We start from the raw sequence: 17,084 nt of genomic DNA, 5'->3' as shown, positions 1-17,084 counted from the left end.
CCTTGCATAGCTCCTTGTAAAGGACAGCCCGTGACACCATGGGGGCAAGAGGTGCTATTTACCACCCCCTCTGCCTTCTTGTATTAGAAGAAGGTCTCTACAAACCCGATGCGAAGCTGTTTTTGAGCTCAGGGCCAGAATGAGCTGCAAAATGTTGGTTGTGGGCTTTAGAGTTCAAACAGATATTGCTTGTTCAGGTCGAATCAGTTGTTCATTACATTTGCGTGGACCACCCCCCCACCCCACCCCGCCCTGTGATTCCTAAGTAATCCTAAAACCTCAAAGGAGGTTGAAACAAAGCAGGCTGTGAAGTGGCACGTGTAGTTTTGTATATTACTGAAAGATATGGAAATCTAAATGTAGTTAAAGGTGGGAGAACACTGTTCACTTGAATAAAAAAAATTTGCACCCAATTTTCTGCTTTCAAGGTTTGCTCCTGTTTCTTTGATGATAGAAACCCTGCAGCATGCCCAGGGACCTGGGTTCTGCTTTTAACACCTTCACCAGCTTTCGTATTTGAGGAACTGCCCTCCTGTTGCCCTGGCTCCCCACCCTTTATCAGGGATCAGTATTCTAATTCTTGTAGTTAACAGAAGGTTTTTATGTCTTCCCTCAGCTCTGCTGGGGCTCCCCTATCTCCAAGTTGGGAAATGAATGAAGGGTGGTGTCAGATTTGGAGATTTCTTTCCTCTCGCAGTTTGGACTGAGTTCAGACACACTAAAACCAACTTGGCTCTCTGGAACTCTCGAGGAATAAGTCCTTCTGAATGAATGTTTTCCACCTTGCTGCGGGATGTACGTGCCCCCAAACTAATGCACTGCAAGTCAGAATAAAATAGTGACCCTCTTTGGGATGTCCTTGTGGCAGAAGTGTCCTTCTTTGCCTTCCTAAGTGGAGCAAAGGGGATGCAATGGGTGAGTTAGCACAGTGCCCTGTGTGAGCTGTGCTCCCGGAGCAGAGGCTGGAAGCAAGAGATGCTCACTTTCCCTCTGGGGTGTTTGAAGGACTTTCAGCTGCTCCACTTTTGAGTTCTTGCTTCTTTTTATAACTGGTTTTTCTCTCTCTTGCTTTGTGGTTAACTCTGTGTGCTTGCCTCTTGCACTTCTTTTTTCTTTCTTTTTCTTTTTTTTTTTTTTTTAAGATTTTATTTATTTATTTGAGAGCAAGAGAGAGAGGAGAACACAAGTGGCAGGGGGAGAATGAGGGAACCTGATGTGGGGATCTGTCCTAGGACCCTGGATCATGACCTGCCCTTAAGGCAGATGCTTAACCCACTGAGCCAGCCAGGCGCCCCATAGTTCGTTTTTTTAACACCTAAATATTTATGGATGGTGGAGATGTCTCATAACTTCTTGCAGGGATGACAAAAATGTAGCATGAATGCCGCCATGCCTCTGGCAGGTAGAACTCAGTTTTTCTGGGGAGACATTCGGCCTTAGGATGCACCTCAGACAGCATTCCAGGCTAGCCCTGCTGGTGGGCTGTGTGATGTGAGATGAAATCTACTTACCTACTATCTGTTGTCTACCTAGGCTCCTTCAGCTTTCAAGTGAGGAAAACAAAGCCCCAGAGAGGAAAGATGACTTACACAAAGCCCACCCGGAGCTAGAATCCCTGTCTTCTGGTTCTCAGGCCAGAGAACTCCCACCAGTTTTTCCCTCCGAGCAGCTGTGGGCTTAAGCAAGCCTGTTATAACTGAAAATAAGACTTGAGGGAGGGAGGGAGGGAGGAACTGTCATAAATAAGATACATGTTCTATGTGTGTGCGCCGATTCTGTGACCTCTATTTGGCTTTCCTCCCGATTCTTTTCTATTTCTAATTGGTGGTGTTGCCAGCTGGAGAGTCTAAGTAATAAAGGAATTGTGCTTTCTGATTTGACAGAGGGGAGTTAGAAACCAGGCCTAGCTCATGTCCTCACATGCCTGAGGTCAGTCCTTTGGAGGAACTATCTGTGTCCAAAGCTGGGGGTGTGGGGGAAGGAAGACTGATATTTATGACATTTATTTATTTGTGGTGGGGGGTGAATTGTGTGGTGTCCTTAGACTGGAAAAGAAGAGTGACTCTAACTGAGGAGGCCCAGCTTCAGGTAGAAGTAAGTAGCTGGCGTAGCCTTTCATTTTGATTCTGCCCTGGCAAGGACAAAGTTCCTTCTGTTTCCAAAAGCCTTTGCTATTCATACTCTTGGTATTTTTTTTTTTTTTTTTAAGATTTTATTTTTGGGATGCCTGGGTGGCTCAGTCGGTTAAGCATCTGCCTTCAGCTGGAGTCATGATCCCATGGTCCTGGGATTGAGTCCTGCTTTTCCCTCTGCCTGCCACTCCCTGCCCCTCACCCCCACCACTTGTACTCTTGCTCTGACAAATAAAATCTTAAAAAAATTTAAACATTTTATTTTTAAACAATCTCTGCACCTGATATGGAGCTCGAACTCACACCCCGAGATATAGAGTTGTACTTTCCACCCACTGAGCCAGTCAGGGACCCCCATACCATTGGTATTCTGAAAGAAGTGACATAGAGGGGATAAAGGGTTCTTCAGAGACTTTCTTTTTTGCTCTGTTTGGGGGAGGGGAGGTTCTTCAGAAAGAAAAAAAATCACATAAGTCAACTCCATATTTGCAAATGCTTCTATATCAATATTTTCAAGCTTAAATTTTTAAAGGCAGTTTTCTTTTCTTTATTTAATTGTAAGAGTGATATGTGAACATGATAAAAACCCAAGCACGGGAGTGCAGTAAGAAGTCGATGTCGTCTTTTCCTCCTGTATCTAGACCCACTCTACAGATAAGCAGCATCACTGGTCACTGTGGGCTGTACATTGGTGCCCCCCCCATCCTCCCACAGCCGGACATGCGTATAAAATATCAGGCATGCTGGTTGTGCTTGCTGGCGGTATTATAAAAACGTACCACGGCCAGAGTAGCTTGAACTACAGAAATTTCATTTCTCACAGTGCTGGAGGCTGGAATTCCTAGATCAAGGAATTGGGAGGTTGGTCTCTTTTGAGGTCTCTTTCTTTGCCTTAGAGATGGCAGTCTTCTCCCTGTGTCTTCATATGGTCTACTTTCTGTGTGTGTCTTTGTCCTGACTCCTCTTCTTCTGAGGACACTAGTCATGTTGGATTAGTGCCCACTCCAATGACCTTATTTAACTTTAATCACCTCTTTAAGAACCCTATTTCCAAATATAGCCACATTCTGAGGTAGAAGAGGTTGAGACTTGAACATAGGAATTTTCATGGGTGGGGAGGGGAGAAGAGAGGGCACAATTCAGTCAACAACTGAATTACTCTTTTTAACTATACCCTATTGTATAGATAGCCCATTATTCATTTTTCCAGTCCCCATGTAGCTAGAGAAAAAGACTGTTTTTATGCTCATAATGAACAACCTTATACTAAATCTCTGTACCCTTTTGCAAGCATATTAGCAGAATGAATGAACTTACAGAAGAATTGCAAGCCTCCTCCAAAGAGATTTCTTGGGTCTCTCTTGAGTGTATAAGCTTTTCTTGCGGGAAGGGAGAGTATGCAGTATCTACAAATTAAAACCCTCAATGCTGTTCATAATACAATGCTGGTATGAGAGATTCAGAGTGCATCACATGACTTCTGAACTGGGCCCTGTGGAGTCTATCTCCTGCCTCCATGCATAGCTTCTGTGGTTGTCAACAGCCCCCATGGGGTGGTACACTTGTTCCAGTTGATGAACCTACACTACATTATCATCTAAAGTCATGCTTTACACTAGGTTTCATTCTTGTGTTGTACATTCTGCATTTATTAGGTTTTTTAAGACCATAATTTGTTCAGTAAAAGGTTTAGGTTCTCTGGAGCCAGAGGTAACAAGATTCTGGAACCTCTCTCCAAGCATGACAGAGCTGGAAGTTCAGCTGGACAGGAATTGATTTTTTTCAGTTTGAAGGTAAAGATCAGTATGAGTGACATGCTCAAAGTAATAAACCTGTAAGTGGCAGGGGCTGGATGTGCACCCATTTTATTCCAAATTATGCTCTTCCTAAAAGAAGTGGTAAGTCAGCAGCTCTGTGAGCTGCATTTTCTAGATGCTAGCATAACATTTCTTTAAAGAATGCCATTTTGAATATATACTTGGTATGCATATCAGTGTCTAGGTTAAGATAGTGCACTTGTATCCTTGGTTATTGGCATAGCTTGATTTGATAAGTAACTCTTAGGCTAGTAGAGAATGGCTGTTAGATTCTAATATTAGGTATGAATATATATGCACACACACCTGTAAATATACATACACAGATACACTTACGCATGTGCATGTATATTTTTAAAATAAAGAGGGAGGGGTGCCTGGGTGGCTCAGTGGTTTAAGCCTCTGCCTTCGGCTCAGGACATGGTCTCAGGGTCCTGGGATCGAGCCCTGCATTGGGCTCTCTGCTCAGCGGGGAGCCTGCTTCCTCCTCTCTCTGCCTGCCTCTCTGCCTACTTCTAATCTCTGTCAGATAAGTAAACAAAATCTTTTTTTTTTAAAGATTTTATTTATTTATTGGACAGAGAGAGATCACAAGTGAGCATAAAATGACAACAGTCAATTATGTGTACACATCACCTCTTTGACTTTTCAAAGCCCTTTTACAATGACAGCATGTTCCTCCTCCCATTCAGCCTTTGTGGCTGTTGGGCCCGTCAGCATTCTCCTTTCTACCAGAGACCCGGTCTCCGAGAAGCAGGTCCTGAGCTAGGACTGGGAGTGAGGCAGGGAGGCCCCACGGGTGTGAGCAGCTTCACACCTGCGGTGACAGGCCCTGCGCTGCCTTGCCGGCCCTTCCTGGAGCCCCCGGAGCCCCCGGAGGCGTCCTTCTGCTGCCAGTCCAGGACTCCTAGATATCCGTCCTGGCCTTTTCGTTTCATTCGGGTGTCTCCATGGGTGGTCTCAATTATACCAAAGGGAAATCATCTTCATTAAAGTCCCTATTTCTTATAAAATAAATAAATAAATAATATAAAATCTGGAAATGATGTAAATGTTGACTGTCTTAGGGGAACATTCTATCATGGGACACATTAACAGCTTTAAAAATACTTCTTTTCCCAAATAGAATACATATTTTATTGCATTTGAATTTGAAATACATACGAATTTAAAAACCTTAGAACTAAAAAAAAGTTAGCAGCCAACAAAGGAGACAGTTGGGAAAGAATTTGGGAGGTGAGGAAGAGGAAAGTGAGGGTCGGGAGAAAAGATTGCTATGTAAGCAGAAGGAGAAAGAGGGAAAGAAGGTAGGGAGAGGGGGAAACTTGGGCCTCAGGTGGAAGGAGGTCAGTAAAGTCATGGATGGAGGATGTGAGTAAGTTATAAAGGAAGGAGACCTATCAGAAGCACACAGAGGCAGTGGTGTTGGGCTCTCTCTTACGAGATCTGTTAGCCCAGCCCAAGCAGAGTGACTTACTTTACAAGGCTGTGGCCTTGCCTTATGAGGCCAGAAGAGTCTTTTGAGGAAGACAGTTTGGAAAACTGAACATAAGATGGAAAGAGTACATTAGCAAACATGGGAAGCGATGAAATAGTACCCAAAGTACTCAGACAATGATGGGTGTCCCTGGGCAGAGAATCAGTTCTAAACTCAAGCTCAGCTGCTTCAAAATCAGTACTCGGGAGACAAGTGATGGTGGGAAATGAAAGGTTGCTTTATTCAGGAAGCTGGAAGCCTGGGAAGATGGTGGACTAATGTCCCAAAGACCCTCTTCCTTGTCCAGGTGAAGCCAGAGGATTTTAAAGGGGAAAGGTATGGGACATTGGGGGCTGGTGCTGGGCTAACTGCAGGAGAAGGTGGTGCCCAGGCAAATAGTCATATGTTGGCATGACCCTGAACAGACTTGCTGGCATCAGCAGCAGCTGTGTTCCAGTGTGGTCAGGACTTCTCCTCTGGGGAAGTCTGGTCCTTTACTCCTTAAGGCCGGTGGTCTGCAGTTCTCAAGGAAAGTAGGTTAGTTCATCTGCAAACCAAGTGTATTATTTATTTTTTTTTAAAGATTTTAATTTATTTATCTGAGAGAAAGAGTGAGCATATAAGAAAGAGAAAGAGAGAGCATGAGCCGGGGGAGGGGCAGAGGGAGAAGCAGACTCCCCGATGAGCAGAGACCCTGATGTAGGGCTCCATCCCAGGACCCTGGGATCATGACCTGAGCCAAAGGCAGTCACTCAACTGACTGAGCCACCCAGGTGCCCTGACTGTAGCGTTAACATATAGGTTTTGTTGTTATTTGTAAGTTATGGTAATCTTTTTGTAAAATTCCCTGTTTGCTTAAGAGAAATCCCTTCCTAAGACCAGGTATGTTAGATCAAGTCACCTATGAGATCATAGCACAAGCATAAATACTGTTAATACCCCGATTTTATAAATGAGGAAACTGAGTCTTAAAAGGATAAATACCTTGCTCAGTACACAGCTAGTAGATGGAGGAGCCAGGTTCTAAACCCTGGCAGGCTGACTTTGAGCCTGAGCCTTTTTTTTTTTTTTTAAACCTTTATGTATTTATTAGAGAGAGGGAAGGGGAAGAAGAAAGGGGCCAGAGAGGCAGAGGGAGAGAGAATCTCAAGCAGACTCCATGCTAAGCACGGAGCCCATCTCACGACTGGGAGACCATGACTTGAACATAAACGTAAGAGGCAGAGGCTTAACTGACTGAGCCACTGAGGCGCCCCTTGAGCCTGAATTTTTAACAACACTCCCTATTACCCCATGCTTTCCTAAAGATCGAGTTTCTTTTTAGTGCTCTCTATGATGTTATAATGATGGGTATATGTCATTATACATTTATTCAAACCCACCGAATGCACAACACCAAGAGTGAACCCTTAGGTAGCCTGTAGACTTTGGGTGATGATACGCAAGTTAGGTTCATCCTTGTTTAAGAAAAAAAAAGTCCCATTTTGGTGAGTGATATTGCTAATGGGGGAGGCCATGCATCTGTGGGGGGAGGGGTGTATAGCATATCTCTGTGTCTTCCTCTCAGTTTTATTGTAAACCTAAGAATGGTCTAAAAAAATAGTCTTTAAGAAGAAAAAAACTTAACACTGGTCTCAAACTTGAAAACTTAATCCCTATTTTATTTATTATTCCCAAATTATGTGTAGTTTGCATTGACCAGTGAAGTCCAATCAGAGATTGGGGGCGGGGAAAAACCCGTTTCCCCAAATAAAAGATGCGTGTGCACTTAGTGGTACAGCAGGATCTCTGTGCTCCTCGGTGCCCGTGCCGGCTCATTAGCCTGAAAGCTCACGGTGGGGGCACGGAGCTCTGGTGAACAATGCCTGTGTCAGAAGCTGCAGGCTACACGCTCCCATCATTGCCTGCGAAGGACGATATATACCCGCCCACATAGTCTTTCCCATCCAGCCTGTCCCTAGGTGTTTATACAGTTCATTCTTTGCCTCCTCTCTTTTTGGCATGTCCCTTTCTTGGGCCCGGCTTCTTGACTTTCATGTTCTTCCCACCCACTTTGCCCTTTGTCTCGTTCTTGGCTTCTCGTACTCTACAGCCAATCTCCGAAATCTTTGTTTTATTGCAGAGTAATGATGACAGCGCTTTGGGTGAACTGTGGCTTTTCTGTTAACAATGGGGCATCTCCCAAGCCACATGCCCACCTTCTACTAAAGACAATGTCAGACTGATTGTGGTGAAAGCCTTGTTCCTGGGGCCTCTGGGTGGCTCAGTCCTTAAGTGCCTGCCTTCGGGTCAGGTCATGATTCCAGGGTCCTGGGATCGAGTCCCACATCAGGCTCTCTGCTCAGTGGAAAGCCCGCTTCTCCCTCTCCCACTCCCCCACTTGGGTTCTGTCTCTCTCTATGTCTCTGTCAAATAAACAAAATCTTAAAAAAAAAAAAAAAAAGAGAGAAAGCTTTGTCCCCACACTGCACTGTTCCCGCACGTTCTGTGGGCAGGGTGGCTCTGAAGAATGATTGCCTGGGAAGGTGGACCTTTAGAGGTCTGGCATCTGTGGGGCTGTCAATGCGTGGCTCTAAGAGGCTGTTTGTGTTCCCTCCCTAGCTGGCCTGCTGCTGTGGTACTGCTGGCTGCTCCCTCTGCTGTGGCTGCTGCCCCAAGATCCGACAGTCCCGGAGCACGCGCACCATGTATGCGCTGTACTTCATTCTCGTCGTCCTGCTCTGCTGTGTCATGATGTCCAAAACCGTGGCTAACGAGATGAAAGAGCATGTAAGTTGGCCTCTTTCCAGTCCTTCCCATTTTCCTTGGTTGAGGAGGGTGTGGGAAGCATTCAATTTAGAGGATGGGGCCCAGCCATCGTGGTGTGGTTGGGGGTTGGCCTGCGTTCTCAGAACCTTCCGGAAGCCTCTTGGGTACTTTCCTGCCAAGCTGGGGAACCATTCAGCATCTTGCACTTTCGTAGTAGTACAGATGCAGTCCGATGCTTTGGGTGTAGTGTGTGTTTTATCCTAGTCTTGTTTAGAGCTGTTCCTCCTCAGATGTACAGTCTTTTCTTGTAGACTTTGTACTTTTCCCTTGTCCAAGGGAAGGCTGCCGGTGTCTCAAGTAGTAGCTGTTGTAAACTCAATTTGGCCTACGTGGGATGCATGATAAAGCATACAGAATCCCCACAGATAATGAGGAATGGGCCATAGGGCGATTTTTATTTTGATGATGTATCATTTGTAAATTGGGTGAGGGATGGATTTCTGGCCATTTCTGGGGCAGTGTATGCAGAGGTGGGCCTGGTGATGTGATGCTGAGGAAGACACCTGTGGCCTCTTTCGTGGGCTTTCCCTGTGGAAGGCCTTTTGATCAGCCAGATGAAAGGAGGACATGTTGGGGCTTTTGAGGGAGCCTAATAAATAACATTTCTCTTCCTAAGTTTTGCCAGTTTGTCAACAAATTGACAAAAGAGACTACAAGGTCAGCAGATAGATGCCACACATCACCTTTACCCCTCATAAAGCTGATGTGAGACACTGTGGCTTGCATCTGCAGAGAAGTGTGTTTCCTACTACTGAACCCCGAAATGACTCTGGGGGACCCCACCCAGTTACCAGTCTCACAGGGCTGGACCTGACTTCCCCTACAGAGGTACACAGTTCACCAGGAAGAGCAGCAGATCCAAGGGAAAAGGGGAGAGGAAAGGCTGTCTCTCCAACCCTGTTTTCCTAGGGACCAGCAGAATGAGGATGGGGAGGAGGCCAGGGGCAGTACTCTGATGGACCTTGTCCACAGTGGAGGTGACATCACCAGGAGCAGCTCCCGACGAGAGTCTCTTCTCCCCAACCTTAGATTGATGGTACGGACCCTCTTCCATACACTCACTCTCAAGGCTTCAAAACAACCATTTCCTAAAAATCACTTGATACATTCTTATCCATTAGGCCCTTTGAAGAGTTCTGTTAGGTAACGCTTTTATAATTGTGAATTTAGGGTCTGGAATATAGTGGGACTACCGTGAAAGCTTGTGAAATTGCGATTCACTGCTGACTGCTTTAAACATTGGCTATCTCCTCAGTAAGGCACTGTGGTGGGAGCTCCGGGGCATTCAGACCTGTGAGAGACGGAGCTTCTCCTGTGGAACACAGCGTGTAAAGTCTTCTGAGGCATAAAAAAAGTAGAAATGACTAGGTGCCATATGAGGGGATCTATAAAATACTTTGGAAATTTGGAGGCAGGGAGACCCAGAGCGAAGGCTGCTTCGTTAGGCCACACCAGGCTTCACCCTGCATTGGTGATAGTCAGCACCTGTCCTCTTCATCATACTGTGGTTTGATCTTGTATGTTTGTGGCAGGAAGTTTGAGAAGAGCAATACTGACAGGGTGTCTGATCTCACATTTATCACCTCTGTCTTCCAGATAACTTCATGTTCTCTTTCTAATGTAGCAGGCGTTGGTCTGAGGATCCCCTGGGGTTGTGGTGGGAACTCTGAGCGGGTAGCAGATGTCTCTGCTGCAATTCCAGCCCTTCAGAAAATTTCAGTCTCGGTAGAATTCAGCTTTGGATCCGAGAAACAAACCCAGAGACTCTACAAACATGTAGTGGCCAACCCATCAGAAGCATTGTAACTTGGTGGGGGCGTGGGGGTAGTGGGAAGGGTCCTTTGGGACCCACAGGGATACATTTTAGGCTATGACTTTAATAATAATAATTTTAACATTTGGTGGCTTCCAAGTAACCTGCCTCCATGAAACCATCCTTAACAACTTGAGCTGGTGTCTGTGATTTCCAGGTCTCTGTAGAACATTTAAGAAGCAGAAGACGTTGAGTGTTGAGGGGTATCCCTAAAGGAGGCTTCCTGGAAGTGACTTGTGTGATAATAATAACTATTTTAATTGCTGATATTTATTGGGTGATACCCCATGCCAGGTTTTATTCTGAGCATTTTACCTGAATCCTCTCGGTTCCTCACTACTGCTTTTGGCTGGACAGTGGGTGCTGTGCCTACTCCTGCATTCCAGACGAGGAGGCTGGGGCACTGAATCATCTCGGTACCATGCCCGAGGCCTCCAGTGCTAAGTGGTACAGTTGGGATTTGAACCTGGGCCGAATGTGTTCTTCGCTACTAGGCTGTATAGGTGGGGGAGGAGGGCAAAGAGAGGAGATTTGGGTAGGTGAAATGGCCTTGCAGGGATTTTAGTGCCAAGGTTAGGCATTTGACCATGGTGTGGTGGCAAATGTGGGAAGCCATTATCGATTCTTGAGTGGGAGACAGATATTCAGCAAGGTGAGTCCAGCTGTGGTGTGGTTGTGTGTACAGTGTGATTTGGGGTCAGAGCAGAGAGGAACAGAAGGAGGAAAGGGGAGAGGGGCCACCCTGACTCCTCACATTGTCTCTTGTAAGCATTTTTATGCCTCTCCTGAATGTACTTACTTAAAAATGGTTTGGCTGGGCTTTCTGCATAGGGAATGAGGTCTCTGTTGGCTAAACCACTCCTTTTCCATTTTTCGGGCCTCATAGGAGGCAGGTCACAAAGTCAGCTTGTTTGCAGTCTATAGAATGGAGGCTGACCTCATCCTCAGGCGATGCTTGAAGGCGGGCATTGAAAGGTCCCCTTGTGGGGAGACACACTGGGCTTCTGCTGCAGCCCCCGCTTTGCTGGGCTGTGGAAAGTTTGAGGATGTGATGGGAAGAGGAGAAAGCGTGGGTGCTTGTAACGGCCCGGGTGGGAGTGTGTAATTGCCTCGTACGCAGCATTCTCACCTTGGGGTACAGAGGACGGGACTCTGTCCAGAGCCAGACGGGCCATTGGGTGCGTGGGTTAAGAACACGAGGGCAGGGACGCCTGGGTGGCTCAGTTGGTTAAGCAGCTGCCTTCGGCTCAGGTCATGATCCCAGCGTCCTGGGATCGAGTCCCACATCGGGCTCCTTGCTCATTAGGGAGCCTGCTTCTCCCTCTGCCTCTGCCTGCCATTCTGTCTGCCTGTGCTCGCTCTCTCTCCCTCTCTCTCTCTGACAAATAAATAAATAAAATCTTTAAAAAAAAAAAAAAAAAAAACACGAGGGCAGCCCTCCTTTTCAGTTATTGCCTTGGTTTCAAAATGTAGCCCAAGTTTAGATTTGAGCAGGAGGGGACTGCAAGGAGCCTGCCCAGCCAAACTTCATCCTGCCTTCTTTCACTAGGGAAACTCCTCTTTTCCATGAGAACTTGGGCTCAGAGCAAACTCTGCCAGTGCTGGTAAAGCAGGACATGATCTCTGTCTTCTCCTGAGGCATATTTCCCATCCTAAAGTGTAGGAGCCATTTTACTGCAGGTCATTGAGGTCAATTGATCTGGTACTTCAAGCAGGTATAGTCTCCCCCCGCCCTCCCAAGATTTATTTATTAGAGAGGATGAGAGAGGAGAGGAGAAAAAAAACTCTGCCCACAGAACCTAACGTTGGGCTCGATCTCATGACCCTAAGATCATGACCTGAGCCCAAGAGTTGGAGACCGTAACCTACTGAGCCACCCCGGGGCCCCGAGCAGGTATCGTTTAGATATGGTTTATGGATTGTTGGTGAGGTCCTGAGCTGAAGACCAAGAAAGGACTCTTGAGATGTCTTTGGTGCAAAAAGGTGATTTTATTAAAGTATGGGGACAGGACCCATGGGTAGGAAAACCTGCTGCACTGGGGTTGTGAGGAGTGGCTGATTACATACTAGGGAGTTGGAGGCCAGGACAAAGGGAGGTCTCCCTAAGGACTTTCATATGCTAAGAAAGACTCTCAGGATGCTGGAGCCCTGACTAGTGTCAAGTGAAGCTGTTTTTCTTCTAGTAAGGCATAAGACCTTTGGGGAGTATCTGGAGGGACCTTACACTCTGCCTGCCTCAAGTATTTGTCAGTGGGCTGCAGGTTATAAGGAAATTTTATTTTATTTACATTCTCTTCTACCTTTGTTTCCCACATCACTGTGGAGGGGAGGGTGCTGTCAGGCCTCCAGGAAATGGAGTCCACGGTTTCTGGGTTTCCAAAAGTTAGGCTGTTGGTTAGAATGCCTTTTCCTTGTAAATCATTGAGACATTTGTAAACTGGTAGAGGCCCCTGTCCTGCAACATTGTGATCTCTGTCAGTTAACTGTTTGTTAGCTTTAGGGCAGCCTGGAGTGACTGAGGAATGTCACACCATCCCACCTGGGGGAGTGGGCTGGTGTGTGGGGTCCGTTTGTGCTTAGTCAGCAACCTGCCTTCTGCTCCCTCATCAGTCTTGAGATATTTGATGCTGGGGGATTAAAAAATCCATTTCAGAATGTGCGATGACCAGAAAACCCCACAAAACCCCCAAAATGGGCTGGTGAGGGGCTGTTTTGAGAGACTTAAGCCTCCTGACCTGCACCACTAAATCAAGGTGTAACTTCTCTGTTTGGAAGTAAGTGATGACACTTTGAGGATTCCGTCTCCTGGGAATCTGCCGTGGCTTTTTAAGAGGGAGGAGAAAGGAAGGTTCTCCTTGTTTTAGAGGAGGGGCCTCTAAAACCAAACCTGCCTGCTTTGGAGAGGGAAGGACAGGTGGGCCTTGCTCCCTGTGAGCTCAGGTGCCAGGCCAGCGTAGGAGCAGCCTTAAATGGGCCTAACCTGAACCATCTTAGATCCATTTTCTTCACTCGTTCCCACGCTGTCCCCAGGCTGCTCTCATTCATTGAGATGTGGTAATTTGTGCCTGAACTAGCTGAATCTTCGCATGTTATTATCTTTAGAACCCAAACACATGTTTTACATTGTGGAACCAGAGGTTTTTGTGTTGTTATATGTTTGCTTTAAACTTAAATTTTTTTTCAAATGTTTTATTTATTTATTTGACAGAGAGCGAGAGAAAGAGTACAAGCAAAGGGAGCCGCAGAGGGAGAGGGAGAAGCAGGCTCCCCACTGATCCATCCAGGTGCCCCCTCTTCAGTGTCTTAAAAGCAGTCCTTACATTCCATTTTCTCCTAGGACTTGCTGCAAGTCAGCCAGCCTGACTTTAGCATCCGGGCCCCCAGGGGCCAGCCATTGCCACACCCAGAGATTGCGGGTGAGCCCAGGACTTGCGCATTGGCCTACAGGCTCTTGTTTGGCCAGTGGTTTTTATTATCCTTAGTTTAAAATTTAAATTTGGCTCCTTTCGGAGGGGTGAGCCTGCCGTGCTTCCTCAGAGGCCCCATCCCTGGACATTTACTTAGATTTTTATTATTATTTTTTAAAGATTTTATTTATTTGAGAGAGAGCTCAAGAGAGAGAAAAGGGGAGAAGGGGGAACTGAGGGAGAGGGACAAGCAGACTCCATGCTAAGCGCAGAGCCTGACATGGGTCTGGATCCCATGACATGTCTTGATCACCTGAAAGATGTTTTTAAAGTAATCTCTATACCCAATGTGGGGCTTGAACCTCCCACCCCATGATCAAGATCAAGCTGGCCCCAGCCAGGCAGATGCCCCGGGGGTTAGAGATTTTAAAAGTGGGAGAATCTGAAGTCAGAATCCTAACTAGACCCCTCATTTCACAGGTTGGGAGCAGGGCAGGGACATGTTTTGTCCAAGGCTGTGACCCCAGATGGAGCTGAGACTAGAACCCCAGGAGTGCTGGCCTCCTGCCTGCCTGGCCAGTGCTGTTCCTGCCCGTACCTCTATGTTCGGTTGTCCTTGCGTATTCACAGAAGTCTCATAGGGAAGGCCATAGAAAACTTATCCTTCCTCCTGAATGCTAATCTTTCTTCTGGAGCCGGTGGTGCAGGAGAAGTGTTTCTTCTGTAAGCAGCTCGGCTTCCGGCCCGAAGCAGCTTTCTTAGCTTACCTTCCCATCTGCTGCTTTCTGGTGGTGAGGACCAGAAGTTGGGCTCCAGGGATGATGGTTGGTCTGTCGCAGAAAATAGAAGCAACCACAAATCTAGTTTTCATTTATTTGGCGGCTTTGCATGTGAAACAGAAACTGCCTTCAGGTTGTGTTTGGTGTCATTATATTTTAAAAGTAAACAAATATCAGCAATGAAAAATACTCTGCTTTGATCCAAAACACTGAGGAGTCTGTCCCAGCTTAGAATGACAGTCATTCACACTGAAGTGGAAAGTCTGGCTCTTGTTTTGATTTTGATGTTTACCAGCTGAACGTTTAAGAAAACTGTGTACCTGAGACCTAGTATCAGGTGTTATTACCAAGCAATGAAGCTTTATAGAGTAGTAGATAGTAGAACTCCCCTTTCTTAGCTGGCATTTTATGTTTTTGTGTTAGACCAAGTGTCAAATTAGGGGAAAAAAAAAAAGAAATTGCTGACCTGCTCAGTTCTTTAATTCTGGAGGGTTTTTTTTTTCTTTTTTTTTTTAAATCCAGCTGGGATACAATGCTCTCCAGAAGTTCTCTTTCTGAACAGCAGCCAAGTTCATTGTACTGTTGTACCTTGTATGTGTAGAGTCTATCAATGAATATGTTTCTGAGGTTAAAGGTGGGTTTGGGCCCTCAAACCTCAAGTCCTTGATAGGACCCCGTGAGAATATTTTCACCATGTCTCAATGAGAATTTTCCTATGGGGAGCTGGCAGTGAATTTCCACCTCTTAATACTCTGGGTCCCCTCCCCTCCAAGTGGGAGTGACTTTGGGGGCATGTGTTTCTGAACAGCTTTTGTTTGGTCTCAATTCCATCCAGACCTAACACCATGTGGGAGAAAACCAAGAGTACCCACAACCCTCCCATCCCTCCCTCCTCCCCTTGATTGGGCCTCACCCTCCTGCTCACAAGTGAATTCCGGGAAAATGATGGTGGGAAATAGTTCTGTAGTATAAGCAGCAATTTGAACTAATGGAGACCCTGCTGAGAGTCTTTTTTTGAATCTGAACCAAGGGTAGAGAAGTTTGATCCTTGTCCAGGAATAATGAGCTTGCCAGGAGCCAGAGAACAGTGAAACAATGGTTATTGTCTTTGGACTGGAGGATCCATTACCTTGAAACTTTTGGGGGGCATCAAGTGTTAAAGAGGATCTCTGTTTCAAGATGGATCTGGCTGTGGGAAGGGGAGAACGAACCCTAAGATTCATTGAATCTTATCACAAGTCAATATCTTCATTCTGTTACCTTACTGAATACATTCATTAGTGTTACATAAAACTTCACATAGAATTAAGGAAGAATTAAAAGTACAGCTAAGAACATAACCATGATCTGTGTGAGATCATTCACAGGTACAACATCCTGTCCCTGATGGGATTACTTTTCCTGTTTCTTGGGCCTCAAACTCAGATGCCCTTTTGTTTTAGAGAAAATAAAGCAGCTCCTCTGAGCTCTGTCCCACCGAGTGCCCAGCCACCATGTTATCGGTTCATGTTGACCCAGTGGTACCTGTCCACCTGGGGGAGAGCAGCGGGCCTCTGACTCTTGGGATTTTTTTTTTTTTTTTAAAGATTTTATTTATTTATTTGACAGAGAGAGATCACAAGCAGGCAGAGAGGCAGGCAGAGAGACAGGAGGAAGCAGGCTCCCTGCTGAGCAGAGAGCCCGATGCGGGACTCGATCCCAGGACTCCGAGATCATGACCTGAGCCGAAGGCAGCGGCTTAACCCACTGAGCCACCCAGGCGCCCATGACTCTTGGGATTTTTATGCAATGCGGGATAAGTGTTTCCCGGGAGGCCCAGGCGGCCATCCGCCACATTCTTTTTGCGGGAGACATGGAACCAAGATTGAAAGGGTTGTTTCAAGTTTTCACCCTGGTAAATGCTATTTGGATTGCTCACTTTAGGAATGATCTGCGGTTTTTTTGTTACAACTCTCTTCATCCGAGGAAAGGCCGGAGTTGTAGTCATCTTCATAAACATCTCTTCACCGACTGTCTGCTGGGCCCTTGGAGCCCCCCTGCAGATAAATGGAACAGACAAGAGCTTCCAGTTGGAAGCAAACAGTTCTGTCATTATAAAAACAGGCCCGGGGGAGCAGACCAATGGCATGATGCAGTAAGAACTGAGTCAGTAGCCTCAAAGCGCTGGGAGCAGGAAACATAAATATTGTGAATAGTTGAGTCTTGATGCTCTTGAGAATTTAAAAGGCTGATCGTGTTCCTTGGTTAAACTGTAGCCCGAGTTTGTGCTTGGAAAAGTCTTTTAAGTCAAATAATTCCTTCCTTCCTCCTGTCTTTCCTTCTTTCTTACGTAAGTGCCAAGCCCTGGGCGATGTACAGGGGTATGTAAGTAATAACACAGTTGTCCTTAGAGAACCAGCCCCCAGATAGGGGAAGCAGAGAATGGTTTAGTAACTGCACTCAGGAGGAGCCCCTTGATGTTAGATGGCACGTGTGCACACGGGGACGGGTTTGAAAGCTCTGGGTGTGTGAACTCCATTAGTGACTTGGAGACAGTGCCCTCAGCTTCGCCATCATTTCTGTTAACCTTTGGGGTCACGTTAGCACTCAGGAATGTTTTCTCTGTGTCCTTGACTGCAAGCAGAGGAGCCTGGGTGAGGATAGAGGTTTGTGAGGGAATGTGTCTAGCCCTCTAAGCTTAAGGCTGCACCACTAGGGGGTCAGGCATTTTGGGGGTGTGGTTTTTACATTTCAGTAATGACTGTTTCTACAGTCTCAGAATAAGTCTAAAATTATCTTTCCAAATGGCGGCTTTCATCAGAGTGGGTTTTATTTTTGGTTGCATGGGGTGTGTTTGCATAACAGATGTGAG

At 46.2% G+C, this 17,084-nt stretch overlaps 1 protein-coding gene across 1 annotated transcript in view; it reads left to right on the top strand.

Moving 5' to 3' along the window:
* The window catches only part of SERINC5 (serine incorporator 5), a 101,039-nt gene that overhangs the window by 39,589 nt on the left and 44,366 nt on the right, over window positions 1–17,084 (top strand). Inside the window, exon 2 of the mRNA XM_047730216.1 lies at window positions 8,028–8,195. Within this exon, the coding sequence (XP_047586172.1) occupies window positions 8,028–8,195 (168 nt within the window). The remainder of the gene's footprint in view (window positions 1–8,027; window positions 8,196–17,084) is intronic.

The sequence above is a fragment of the Lutra lutra genome, chromosome 5 (genome assembly GCF_902655055.1).
Source record: "Lutra lutra chromosome 5, mLutLut1.2, whole genome shotgun sequence".
Lineage (NCBI taxonomy): Eukaryota > Metazoa > Chordata > Mammalia > Carnivora > Mustelidae > Lutra > Lutra lutra.
This window is presented reverse-complemented; position numbering and strand designations above follow the sequence as displayed.